Source organism: the organism of the source record quoted next, unplaced genomic scaffold (assembly GCF_019419815.1).
Source record: "Pyrus x bretschneideri cultivar Hongxiangsu unplaced genomic scaffold, Pyrus_bretschneideri_v1 Contig12, whole genome shotgun sequence".
Classification (NCBI taxonomy): Eukaryota; Viridiplantae; Streptophyta; class Magnoliopsida; order Rosales; family Rosaceae; genus Pyrus; species Pyrus x bretschneideri.
The window spans coordinates 1,760,509-1,775,423 of NW_025999413.1; the positions used below are offsets into that span (position 1 = coordinate 1,760,509).

The following is a 14,915-nucleotide window of genomic DNA, read 5'->3' on the forward strand; positions in this document are numbered from 1 at the left end:
ACAAAAAACTGGTATCCCAGACCAACACCTCCTGATCTTCAATTTGAAGAAAGAAATATTCAAAATCAAATTTCAGTCTCTGCTGACAAACTCTATGAATGGAATATATATGGATTGTCAGAACAAGAACTTTTGAACAAACATCAACACATAACCATGGTTGCTAATAGCTACATTTCAAATCACAATTTTACACAAACATAAATCGTTGATCTTCTTGTCACTGGTTTCACTGGAATGCTTCATTCTTGGTGGGAGAAGCACTTAACTTCTCAGTCCAGAGATGAAATACGTTTTGCGGTCAAAAAAGATGAGGAAGGACTTCCCATCTTTGATGAAACGATAGGACAAGGAATACCCGACGGAGTAAATACTTTACTTTATACGATTATAGAACACTTTATAGGAACACCTAGCAACGTCACTACTCGTATTCATGACCAACTGAGAAATTTAAGGTGTCCAACCTTAAGTGATTTCAGATGGTATAAAGATGTTTTCATATCCAGAGTTATGCTTAGGGAAGATAATAATCAACCCTTTTGGAAAGAAAAATTTATCAATGGTTTACCAAATCTTTTTGTTCACAAAATCCGAAATGTTTTAGTAAACGAAGAAAGTGTCATACCTTATCATACCCTTACTTATGGTAACATAGTTAATGTTATACAATAGGAAGGATTAAAAATGCGTATTGACATGAAGATTTCAAAACAAGTTAATAAGGATAAATCTATTGCTAAATACGAACTTGGAACATTTTGTGAACAATATGGTTTACCTCCGATTGCTCATTCGAATAAAAAGAAAAGAGCCCAACAAACCAGAAAATTTTCTAAATATCAATCCAGATTTTATAAAAACAAAAAATCTTCCAACAAACCTTTTCAAACAAATAAATTTTATGAAAAACTATCTCCAAACAAAAAAACTTTTCGAAAGCCTAAAAAGGATTTTCAAAATAAAAAGGGAAAATGCTACAAATGTGACAAATTTGGTCATTATGCAAATGAATGTAGGGTTAAAAAGGTTATTAACCAACTAAAAATCTCTGAAGAGGAGAAGGTTCAACTTATTTAGGTTTTAGAAATTAGAAATACCGATTCTAGTCAATCTGATAAAAATCCTGATTTTTCAGTCTCTGACTCTAGCAGTTCTAGCGAAGTCTCCTCACCGAACATTAAGTTTGGGTGCACGGACACTTGTTGTAATAAAATTTCAGTGCTTAATAAGCAAGAAGAACAAGAAGAATTTTTAATGGAATTAATTAGTAAAGCCGATAACCCTGATTTAAAATCTTTTTATTTGAAAAAACTCAAAAATTTGATTTCTTCTCATGAACCTGGCACTAGTCAAACTTCTTCTCAAAAGATTTCTCTCAGCACCACTTTGGAACGATTTAATAAACCAAAAAAGGATTTAACCATCAAAGATTTACAAAAGAAAATTAATCAAATTAAATCAGAAATTAAGTTTTTAAAATCCGAAAATACCGAAATTCGTTCACAACTCAGTATAGCACGCACACAAGCACTTGTAGAAGAACAGGGCAATTCTTCTTCACATTCCGATTCCGATGCCCAATCAAGCAAATCCTCTTCTTCAAAAGATCTTGTTTTAAATCTTTTAGACAAAATTAGAATTAGAAAATGGTATTCTAAAATCAAAATAATAATTGACGATTTTTCTTTAGAAACCATTGCTTTAATCGATTCAGGCGCAGATTTAAATTGCATTCAAGAAGGGTTGATACCTACAAAGTATTATCACAAATCAACTGAGGTACTTAGCGTTGCTAATCAATCCCTAATGAATTTAAAATATGAAATTCCCAACGCTCATGTTTGCCAACAAAATGTTTGCTTTAAAACTTCATTTGTTTTAATTAAAAATATTTCTGATCCAGTTATTTTAGGACTTCCTTTCATCGCATTAATTTATCCTTTCAAAGTTCATCATAACTGTATTACAACTGAGGTTTTTGACCAAAAAATTATTTTTGAATTTTGCATAGAAACAGATCTTAAAAAGTTAAAACAACTACAAAAGGATAGTGTTTCAAAAACTCTCAACCAGATTACTGCAAAATCCCAACAAATTGCTTTTTTACATGAAGAAATCATTCACAAAAGAATTGAAGAACAGTTAATAAACAAATCTTTATTAGATTCTATTCGCCACTTTTCTGATAAACTTACTAAAGAAATTTGTTCAGATCTTCCAAATGCTTTTTGGCATAGAAAACAGCATATTGTTAAACTCTCTTATATTAAAGATTTTGTTGAATCAAAAATCCCCACCAAAGCACGACCGATTCAAATGAACCAAGAAGTTTTAGAGTTTTGTAAGATTGAAATTAATCAACTTTTAGAAAAGGGAATTATCCGTAAAAGTAAATCTCCATGGTCTTGCCCTGCTTTTTATGTCTAGAAAAATGCAGAATTAGAATGTGGCGTTCCACGATTAGTTATTAACTACAAACCTTTGAATGATGTTCTAGAATGGATCCGATATCCAATCCCCAACAAAAGAGATTTGATAAAAAGACTTTCTCAAGCAACTGTCTTTTCCAAATTTGATATGAAATCAGATTTTTGGCAAATTCAAATTCATAAATCTGATAAGTACAAAACAGCTTTTGTGACTCCTTTCGGACACTATGAGTGGAATGTAATGCCTTTCGGCTTGAAAAACGCACCAAGTGAATTTCAAAATATTATGAATGAGATTTTTAATCAATACAGCCATTTTTCGATTGTTTATATTGATGATGTATTAATTTTCTCAAAATCAATAGATGAGCATTGGAAGCATTTGCATACATTTGTTAGGATCGTTAGGTCTAATGGGTTAATCGTCTCGGCATCTAAAATTAAGTTATTTCAAACCAAAGTTAGATTTTTAGGATACCATATTTACAGGTCTACCATTCAACCAATTGATCGAGTCATCCAGTTTGCTGATAAGTTTCCAGACCAAATTATTGATAAAACTCAGCTTCAGCGATTCCTTGGATCTCTCAATTATGTTTCAGAATTTTATCCTCATCTCCGTCAACAATGTAAACCTTTGTTTGATCGTCTCAAGGAGAATCCTCCATCATGGTCTCAAAATCACACTTCCATTGTCAAACAAATAAAAAATCATGTCAAGACTTTGCCTTGCCTTGGCATTCCAACTCCCAATTCTCTCAAAATAGTTGAGACTGACGCATCCGATGTCTGTTATGGAGGTATCCTCAAACAGAAAACTTCTTCCGAATCTCCTTAACAAATTGTTCGTTTCCATTCAGGAATTTGGAATCCGGCTCAACATAACTATAGTACTATTAAAAAAGAGATTTTATCAATTGTATTATGCATTAGCAAATTCCAAGATAATTTATTAAATCAAAAATTTTTAGTTCGTGTTGATTGCAAATCTGCAAAACATGTTTTACAAAAAGATGTTCAAAACATTGCATCAAAACAAATTTTCGCACGCTGGCAAGCCGTATTAAGTATTTTTTATTTTGAAATTGAATACATTAAAGGCAGCCAGAATTGCATACCAGATTTCCTGACCAGAGAATTTTTGCAGGGGAAAAATGACTACTAATCCTACTCAGCAACGACGGCTCCCAGCCACCCTTTCCCAAACCCCAGCACCAGTAAAACAAGAGTCTTTTCCCGACTCTTCATCGGCCCTCGCCATTACAAACAGATTCACTCCATTAGGATCCACAGTAGGAAATATCCGACCAAATTACCAAACAGCTTTAGCTACTCCTTTTGATCCTTACTCTTCAGTACGTTCTCCAACACCTTCACAACCCAAAACACCTAGCTATGCTAAAACTTCTCCATATATCCAAAACTCCACTACTGAAAAGTCTTTTTGCATACCTCTTGACATTGATAAAAATCAACCTCCAGAACGCATTGCTAAACTGCTTTTGCCCCCAAATTCTCACTATCTCCCAGCAGCACCATACAAAAGCCTCAAATACTACCAGGCCATTCTCTCTGAGACCGAAAGTATTGCTATTAAGCCAATTTACAGCACCACTCACCAAAATAAAATTTTATACCATTCACTTCATATTGGAAAATTTCTCATTGAACAAGATTGGGGTCTCCCCCTTTTTCATACCAAACCCCTTCACACCCAGCATGTTCTCATACCGAACAACAATTACAATTATTATGATTACATTCAAGCTTGGACTAATATTTTTCTTCATCAGACGGAAGATTTTAGTCATTCATGGTTCGTGACCTTTGATAAAAGTTTCAGATTGAGATTCCCAGCATGGTTTCCAGACTGGTGGGCTACTCATGGCCCAAATATTTCCCTTGTCCCTGAAGATCTTCGTCAAGTACTAAACAATAGTTTCAAGACTGGTTTTGACCGCAGCCGTTTTGACAGCCGGGTTTCCTTATTCTCTTTATTCATGGCCAAATACAAAGTTCCATGGATCTTAAAATGGAATTTCCAGTTAGACAACGGAGGAATTTTCAGGACCCGGTGGGTGAAATGGTGGGACAAATTCAACTACCAAAAGATTATTGATCTAGTTCGTGCTGAATTTCCCCAGAGTTCGTCCCCAGCAATTGCTGCATCTTCTTCGCAGGCCTTGCCAGATACTCAGCAATTTCCTGAACTCCCGAAAGCTCAAGAACCAGTTCAATCTCTATCAGACATTAGTCTATCCTCCTCCCTCAAAGGAAAGACCAAGTCAACCAAATCCTCTAGCTCGAAGAAAGAAAAATCTTCAAAGACTACCCAGCTTCTGGACTTGGCCCAACAGCTCATAGCCGAAGCAGCAATGCTCCAGAAAAAGAAAGATTCCGACTCGGATTCTGACGCTTCTGATGCAGGGTCTCAACCTCCCGCCAATTGGGCTGATCAAGTGGACCTTTAAGATGCTCAAGATCCGTTCGATTTTTGAAACTGCTTTATTTGCCCATGTAATTGTATCAGCCAAACAACATCATCAGTAGTAGCTGCTATCATCTCTTCCGCAAAAGACAAGACATTATTCTTCAATAGTGAAAAAACAAAAAGGTCACTGTTCATCTAACTTTTGTAAAAATAACAACGTGATTCCACAGTAAAGGCATCATCAACAGTGAAAAAGAAAAAAGTCACTATTCATTCAGCTTTTGTAAAAGTAACAACGTGACTCCACAGTAAGGATTCATCAGTCAGCCAGCTTTGCCAGCTTTCTCCTCTTGCCAGCGGGATTCCCGGATTAAAATTGCATTCCTCAATCATTCTCCTCCCTCTATAAAAGAGGAATTCATCTTCAGAAGAAGCACGGGTTTTTTAACTCAATAGCTCAGTTCAAGAATACATCTCTCTGCTTATCCACAAAGGACAGAGATTATTTTCAAACACTTGTAATATATATATTATTCAGGATGCCTGCGAGCTCCACCTTGTTTACTTGTTTCATCTGCCATTAGAAAATACTTGTTTGTAATCTGCATTGCAGTAAGTTTTCAATAAAACTTATTTTCCAAATATATTTGCATCATTACATTTAATTCATTATTTTCATGGAATTATCTTCTATAATTAATTTAATTCTTTCTTTCCACGTTATTATCAGTCATCCATGGATGTTTCTTTTCAATCAACCTGAGTTCTTTTTAATTCAATATATTGATATGCTTCTTTGTTTTTATATGCTTTATTTCCGCACTCTTAATTCTATGGACGGCTTTGCCGCCTGCTGTTGTTAGTTCCTCCCCATTTGGTATCTATATATATATATATATATATTAGTCTTTTGTCCTTATTATTAAATAAAGTTAATGGATGATTTTTAATTAAAATGTAAAGATTTGAAACTATTTTCATTAGTTTTCTTTTCTTTTAATGCGCATGCAAAATCAGCAGAATTGCATTCTAACAAAAAGTGTGAGCTATAATTCATAATCTTTAGTTAATTGCGCCATTATACTAAAATCATTATAAAACCTCTTCTCGTGAAATTTTGATCCAACCTTAAACTTCCTAAAATTTTCGACAAAAATAAAAAATTGCCTAAAATTCATACATGCAGGACTTTAGATATTCAAGCTGCCAAAAGTTTAGTCTACGTTTTGGGTCATTTATATTGATTTTTCTATTTTCCAACTTAAAATTTCAATCTAAAAAATATTTTTTTGAATCAATAATTAGTAAGACCGCTTCCAAATAGTTTTTAACATTTTTCTCAATCCTTATGCAAAAGATTTTGGAAAATATCAACAGTTGGATGTTTCACAAAATCTGTAAAATTATTATTAGGGCATCTCTAGAGATGAAAATATGTACGTTTTCCTTCTCCGGTGACATCTTTATAGGAATGCTTTAAGATGTAAACATTTTTGCTCCATTGATAAGATGCAAACTCTTGATAGATAGGTAAACATTTTCATTCATCAAATTAATTTTGATAAAATTATCAATTGAGCTAAATTATTACCAGCCCACCTGTTTACTCTTAAAATTAATTAAACATGCTATTGGGGAAAAGACAAAGGTTGGAATGAAGAATGTAAAAAATTTCATGTTAAAAAATTGAAAATAAAGTAAAACATATAATGAACGATTCTACTATTAAGTTACTAACTACACCGAGACATTTTGTGGTAAAATACCCCACCTGATGTACATGCAGTTGGAAATCGTTGATTAATAGTGGGATGTTGGTCCCTCAAATTAATACTGAGAAATACTATGTACATGTGTTATGTTACCTCACACATTTGAAAGTAAAATGTACAAATTCGCACTACTGACTTTCACACTCATTTTTAAGTCTCATGCACTCCTCTGTTACAGCAGAAAAATATTGAGTTTAAAGTGTAGAAAGCTAAACGAAGAGTGCAAAAACCAAAACTCATCTTCCTTGAAGTTGGGAAGTTTGGAGGCTTTGGAGTAGCTAATCATCTGCCTTGAAGTAGCCAATCATCCTCTTGAAATCAATTGGGGATTGAGAGATGCAGCAACCACCTTGATCAGCACCTCATCTTCCTTAATTTCAGGAACAGCCACATTTGGATCAAACTTCAAAACATCTGCAGAGTCCGTAACCCAGGCCTTGTATTCAGATGGTACGGAAATTGCATCACTTGAAGCTGCAGCAGCCATTGATGCACACAGCCAAAAACCAAAATTCGTTACGGGTAAAAGTTTGTTGTCGTTTTAAGAACGAACGGCCTTTTAAAAGTATCTTTGTAAGTATCCTTAAAAGTAACTTTATAAGTGTCCTACTATCGTTTGTTAAAAAATAACATATAAATATAAAGATCCGCAATATATCATAGGATTTGCAGGAACTGTAAGAGGAAGTACATCCGTTCTAACCAATGCCGTGTTTAAGCTAAAAAACACAGCAATGAGCAAGTAGGAAGAAAACACAATGCAAACTAGCCAAACTAGAAGCACTATATAAGTACACATAACATTGCTTATTACAAGACTTTCAAACAAGCGGGCAGCAGGATAAGACTATATCACACACGAACAGACTGCAAGCCTGAACTAGTACTCTCTATTATCTCATGGGATGGGATACACAATCACCTTTCCGGTAGCTCTGGAGGTTTCAAGATAGGCAAATGCTTCAACAGGTCTTCGAAAATGGATACGGGCCAGTGGGATCAAGCACCGGCCTCACCTTCCCACTCTCCAAGTAAGGCTTCAGTTTCTCTAATACAGTTCCGGTTGAAGTCAGTATAAATATGATTGCCGGTGGCGTTACTGGACCTACGATTGTCACAACCTTCCCGCCTTCCTTCACCGCCTTCAATGCCCTGTCACTCTGCCCTATTTTTGTTAATTTCAAAAACACAAAACAACATCAGTCATTGTGCTTGATTTGTATAAGAAAAAAACAACGATGAAGATTCAAGAATTATACCAACTGCATCATAAACCACATCGAATTTCTCAGGCAGGTCTTCGAAGTTCTCCTTGGTGTAATCAATAGCCAAATCAGCACCCAAGCTTCTCAAAAGATCGAGTTTTTTCGTGCTCGCTGTAGCTGCTACTTTTGAAGCACCAAACACATGCTTTGCTAGCTGCCTCATATAAACACATTGAGTGTCATGAATAATTCATCAATCAGCTTTACTTAATTAGAGCCTAACTTAATGGAAAATGTTTGCACTTGATTAACATTGTACCTGAATAACATGTGTTCCGACTCCCCCAGCGCCTCCCAAAACAAGGATCGATTTACCGGCAGAGAATTCAACTCGTTCGAGCCCTTCATAGGCGGTCTCAATGGCCAGGGGAAGGCTAGCAGCTTCAACAAAACTCAGATTTTTTGCCTTGAGAGCTAACACTCTTTCTTCTGCAGCAGTGTACTCGGCCAAAGATCCGATCTTTTTCGGCTTATCGAGAGCCTTCTCGTTGAGATCCCCATACACTTCATCCCCCACCTTAAACTTTGTCACCTTGCTTCCCACTTTCACCACCACACCAGCAACATCATACCCTGGAACTGTCTGCAAACAAGTTAATTTAATAAAATTAATATTTTAGCAAACAAGCAGATTGGGTTTACACTAGAATTTGAAGATCAACTCTGATTCTTCAAAGCAAGTTTCTTGTTATTTCTTAACCTTTCAATTTTTATTTTATTTTACAAAATTATAATTTAAACTAATCTACATGTGGGGATTCAAACTTGGATGTCATCATCTAAAGAGGAACGAGCACATTGCTCTGGCCAATTGACGTAAAATACATGTTTAAAGAGGAATGAGCACACTGCTTTAGCCAATTGACCTAATACGCGTCTAAAAAAAAATTATTCTAACAAAAAGATCAACTAGATCAGCTTTGATTCTTCAAATAGATTTAACTAAATTATAAGTTGGTAAAGACAAACTTTTTTAAATCCCCCAACTCACAAACTAATCCTGCAATTGACTTCAGTGAAAAAAATGAAGAGAGAGAGAGAGAGAGAAAGAGAGGCTACAGGGGGTGAAGAGTCAGTGTCCTTGAAGTAGCCAAGCATCCTTTTGAAATCAACTGGGTTGAGAGATGCAGCAACCACCTTGATCAGCACCTGGTCTTCCTTTATTTCAGGAACAGGAACATTCGGATCGAACTTCAAAACATCTGCAGACTTTCCGTACTCTGAGTACACCCACGCCTTGTTTACAGATGGTATGGAAACTGAATCACTTGAAGCTACAGCAGCCGCCATTGATGCACTGCAAAAACCACAAGAACTTGCAAAGAGAAAGGAAAGGGTTTGTTGTTGTTGTTGTGAGCAAATGAGTGAGATAAGATCATAGTCTGATATCTCGACAGCGTGTCGTTTTAAGGGTGAAGGAGAAGGATGTGGAATCTTGGTGTTTGCCTACGTGGCCCTACAAGAAAAAACTCCAAATGATGCATCTAGATGCACTGTTAGTTAGGTTCGTTGTGTGGGATAACATGCCAAATTATGCATGTAGACGCATCGTTATTGGAGGTTCATTTTGTGCGGCAACATGTTATAAAATTGGCGTTCTCTGTTTCTTTTAGTCGAATCTGACATCAACACACCCCTGGATAGTAATGCTAGCGTCGAAGTTTTCTTCCTTATTTATCCTTATCCTTAGCACAAGTTTTCTTCCTTCTTGTTGTCACCTCCAACAAGAAATATAAGAAGAAAAAACCCGACACTTTTTAAGTGACTTGGCTCTTTTGTGAGTAAGTGCTTACGTAAGAAATATTTATTTATAACTTTAGGTAGGTTATTATTTTTTTTTTTAAACAAATGATACTATCTATACTAAAAAAGTGAGGGAGTAGGCTAAGTCTCGCAATAGACTAGCAATAATATGATTCAAATTAATAGAGGTACAGTTAAAAAATATTATTTATTAAATTATTAGAGGTACTGTTAAAAAATATTATTAATTGACTTGTTTATCTTCAATGAATGTTGTATTTTCTAAATAGGATTTCTAACAAGGACAATATGAAAATACAAAAAAGTTTCATGCCAAGAAGTTGTAAACATGCTTAAGAAATTAGAAACATTTTGGCTTCAATAAGAAGGTTCATGTTGATAGAGTATTATGTACTTACAAGTTCAAAGACGTAGCATCAACTCCAAAAACTAAAGCATTGCCTCAGACAATTTTAGATAAATATTTTAGTTCATCTTAAACTTTTATTTATGGTATTGCATATTTTGGTACTCAAATAACTTTAGAGAAATATTTTAGTTTCCTCAAGAAGAGACTAAGAAAAATGATAACTTATTAAAATGTGGAGTTCCTCTTCGCTTAGAAGTGAGGTCTTAGGTTTGAATCTCGTGGATGGTGAATTCGATACAAAATTAGGCTGCCCACTGTGTGGCTTAGCCGAACTCTCCCTCCCTTGGTGTAAAAATAAGGATGTACTAAAAAAAATGTAGAGTTTATTCCTATGCATATCTGGTCTTTTAAGTTGAGACTAGAATCTTTTGTGATTTGAGGTTATTCCTTATAGAGTTTTACTTTAGAGATGTTTTACTGTAGTTCAGGTGTTTTTTATGAAAGCGCTTTCATTAAAAACAAACCAAAGTTTTTATTATAAACCCAATTGCACTTTTATAGTTGATGAAGGGAGAGTGTTGTGCAGGCATTGTCACTTGAGGTTCAATGGGTGAGAACAAGTTACGCAACTCAAGTTTTGTTTCTTATTTTTCACGTCTAAGGCATGCAATTGAAGTTAACTTTCTTGCTTATCACACCTACAACAAGAAAAACAAGACGAAAAAAAAAAAACACCTGTACTTTTGAAGTTGACGCAGTTCAAATGAAGTGCTATATAAGAGGGAATACATCCGCTCTAACGAATACCCGTGTTAAAGCGGAAAAACACAGCAATGAGCAAGTAGGAAGAAAACACAGTGAAAACCAGCCAAGCTCGAATCACTATATATTAATAGATATGATTGCGCCGCCCTTATTACAAGTCTTTTTAAACAGCAGGCAGCAGGATACAAGTATATATCACACACAAACAGATTGCATGGCTGAACTAGTACTCTCTATGATTTCATGGAATGGGATACACAACCACCTTTCCGGTAGCCCTGGAGGTTTCAAGATAGGCAAATGCTTCAACTGTCTTCGAAAATGGATACGGGCTGGTGGGATCAAGCACTGGCTTCACCTTCCCACTCTCCAAGTAAGGCTTCAGTTTCTCTAACACAGTTCCGGTTGAAGTCAGCATAAAAAGGAATGCCGGTGGCGCAGGTGGAACAATTGTCAATACCTTCCCGCCTTCCTTCACCGCCTTCACCGCCCTGTCAGTCTCCCCTATTTTGGTTAATTTCAGAAACACAAAACAACATCAGTCCTTGTGTTTGATTTGTATAAGAAAAAAACAACGATGAAGATTCAAGAACTATACCAACTGCATCATAAACCACATCGAATTTCTCGGGCAGGTCTTCGAAGTTCTCCTTGGTGTAATCAATAGCCAAATCAGCACCCAAGCTTCTCAAAAGATCGAGTTTTTTCGTGCTCGCTGTAGCTGCTACTTTTGAAGCACCAAACACATGCTTTGCTAGCTGCCTCACATAAACACATTGAGTGTCATGAATAATTAATCAATCAGCTTTACTTAATTAGAGCCTAACTTAATTGAAAATGTTTGCACTTGATTAACATTGTACCTGAATAACATGTGTTCCGACTCCCCCAGCGCCTCCCAAAACAAGGATAGATTTACCGGCAAAGAATTCAACTCGTTCGAGCCCTTCATAGGCAGTCTCAATGGCCAGGGGAAGGCTAGCAGCTTCAACAAAACTCAGATTTTTGGGCTTAAGAGCTAACACTCTTTCTTCTGCAGCAGTGTACTCGGCCAAGGATCCGATCTTTTTCGGCTTATCGATAGCCTTCTCGTTGAGATCCCATATACTTCATCCCCCACCTTAAACTTTGTCACCTGTCTTCCTACTTTCACCACCACACCAGCAACATCATACCCTGGAACTGTCTGCAAACAAGTTAATTTAATAAAATTAATATTTTAGCAAACAAGCTAATTGGGTTTACACTCGAATTTGAAGATCAACTTTGATTCTTCAAAGCAAGCTTCTTGTTATTTCTTAACCTTTCAATTTTTATTTTATTTTACAAGATGATAATTTAAACTAATCTACATGTCGGGATTCAAACTTGGGTGTCATCATCTAAAGAGGAACGAGCACATTGCTCTAACCAACTGACATAATACGTGTTTGTCAAAAGAGAAACGAGCATACTGCTCTAGCTAACTGACCTACTCCGCGTTTACCAAAAGAAAATTTATTCTAACAAAAAATCAACTAGATCAGCTTTGATTCTTCAAATAGATTTAACTAAATTATAAGTTGGTAAATATTAAAACTTTTCTAAATCCCCCAACTCACAAACTAATCCTGTATTTGACTTCGGTGAAAAATAAATGAAGAGAGAGAGAGAGAGAGAGGCTACAGGGGGTGAAGAGTCAGTGTCCTTGAAGTAGCCAAGCATCCTTTTGAAATCAACTGGGTTGAGAGATGCAGCAACCACCTTGATCAGCACCTGGTCTTCCTTTATTTCAGGAACAGGAACATTCGGATCGAACTTCAAAACATCTGCAGACTTTCCGTACTCTGAGTACACCCACGCCTTGTTTACAGATGGTATGGAAACTGAATCACTTGAAGCTACAGCAGCCGCCATTGATGCACTGCAAAAAACACAAGAACTTGCAAAGGAAAGGGAAAGGGTTTGTTGTTGTTGTTGTTGTTGTTGTGAGCAAATGAGTGAGATCAGATCAGAGTCTGAGATCTCGACAGCGTGTCGTTTTAAAGGTGAAGGAGAAGGATGTGGAACCTTGGTGTTTGCCTACGTGGCCGTATAAGAAAAAACTCCAAATGATGCATCTACATGCGCTATTGGTCAGGTTCAGTGGGACAACATGCCAAATTTTGCATGTAGACGCATCGTTACCTGAGGTTCATTGTGTGCGGCAACATGGTATAAAATTGGTGTTCTGTTTCTTTTAGTCAAATCTCAAATCAAGACACCCCTGAATCGTAATGCTAGCGTCGCTGATATCGTAATGCATGCTAGCGTCTAAGTTTTCTTCCTTATTAAATCCTTATCCTTGAGTTTTCTTCTTTCTTGTTGACACCTCCAACAAGAAATATAAGAAGAGAAAACCTAACACTTTAAGTAAGTGCTTCAGTAAGAAATGTTAATTTATAACTTTAGGTAGGTTATTATTATTATTTTTTAATAAATGATATTATCTTATATTAAGATCATCTTCAATTCTTGGGGTAAAGCTTAAAATATAAGTTTTAAAACCCTCCAAATCATCTCTAACCATGGGATAAAATTAGCCATGGACCTACCAATGTGACATCCCACATCGCCCAGGGGAGTGATCCTTATATGTATATTCTCATCCCTACCTAGCACGAGGCCTTTTGGGAGCTCACTGGCTTCGGATTCCATGGGAACTCTGAAGTTAAGCGAGTAGCGCGCGAGAGCATTCCCGGGATGGGTGACCCATCGGGAAGTTCTCGTGTGAGTTCCCAGAAACAAAACCGTGAGGGCGTGGTCGGGGCCCAAAGCGGACAATATCGTGCTACGGTGGTGGAGCGGGCCCGGGAAGTGGTTCGCCCCGGGCCGGGATGTGACAATTTGGTATCAGAGCCTAATCCTGGCCGTGGTGTGCCGACGAGGACGTCGGGCCCCTAAGGGGGGTGGATTGTGACATCCCACATCGCCTAGGGGAGTGATCCTTATATGTATATTCCCATCCCTACCTAGCACGAGGCCTTTTGGGAGTTCACTGGCTTCGGATTCCATAGGAACTCCGAAGTTAAGCGAGTAGCGCGCGAGAGCATTCCCGGGATGGGTGACCCATCGGGAAGTTCTCGTGTGAGTTCCCAGAAACAAAACCGTGAGGGCGTGGTCGGGGCCCAAAGCGGACAATATCGTGCTACGGTGGTGGAGCGGGCCCGGGAAGTGGTTCGCCCCGGGCCGGGATGTGACAATTTGGTAGGGGTGGAAAAAATTCCCGAAAATCCCAAACCGAACCGAAAAAATCCCGATCCCAAACCAAAAATTTCCCAAACCGAAATTCCCGAAATTTTCGGGATGCTATCCCGAACCGATCCCGAAATTTTGGTATGGGATTTGGGATTGACTTCTCAATATTTCGGGAATCCCATACCAAACCGAAATTATATATTATTAATTTATATATATATATTATTCTTTTATAATTGATGCTAGTAGTTTCTAATTCATGCTCTGCAACCTGGAATGCCTTACACCTTGCATATTTTTCATGTTCTGTTTGATATTCATTTGGATTTTATTATTGTTGCTGTCATGGCTAATGATTTCAGAATGTTTGATTCTTTTGTCTCTTAACAGATTGTCAAAAGGGTTTAATTAATTTGAATTTTGACTTTGATAAAAACAATCAAGCATGCCAATATTTGATTAAATGGTAGTGTGAATGAAATGACATTCCTAGTTCATGAATGTGTTCTTAAATTATATATTTGAAGAATAATTCATAATTTCATATTTTTATTTGGGATTCCCGATTTGTCCCGAAATCCCGAAATTTGGGATTCCCGAAATTTTGGTTTGGGATTGGTCTTCAAATTCCCGTCCCAAAAAATTTCGGTTTGGGATTCGGGATACTACTTTCGGTTCGGTATCCCATACCGAACCACCCCTACAATTTGGTATCAGAGCCTAACCCTGGCCGTGGTGTGCCGACGAGGACGTCGGGCCCCTAAGGGGGGTGGATTGTGACATCCCACATCGCCCAGGGGAGTGATCCTTATATGTATATTCTCATCCCTACCTAGCACGAGGCCTTTTGGGAGCTCACTGGCTTCGGATTCCATGGGAACTCCAAAGTTAAGCGAGTAGCGCGCGAGAGCATTCCCGGGA

The 14,915-nt window shown here is 37.1% G+C and overlaps 1 protein-coding gene and 1 pseudogene across 1 annotated transcript; both read right to left on the bottom strand.

Moving 5' to 3' along the window:
- Positions 1-7,269: 7,269 nt before the first annotated feature.
- LOC103926919 (2-methylene-furan-3-one reductase) lies at positions 7,270-9,276 on the bottom strand. The gene is given in 5 exon segments (XM_009335794.3): positions 7,270-7,602; positions 7,604-7,800; positions 7,895-8,054; positions 8,160-8,483; positions 8,960-9,276. Coding segments are annotated over 5 exon segments (981 nt in total). The 5' UTR covers positions 9,191-9,276; the 3' UTR covers positions 7,270-7,533.
- Positions 9,277-10,879: 1,603 nt separating this feature from the next.
- Positions 10,880-12,744, bottom strand: LOC103926981 (annotated as a pseudogene).
- Between the last annotated feature and the right edge of the window lie 2,171 nt (positions 12,745-14,915).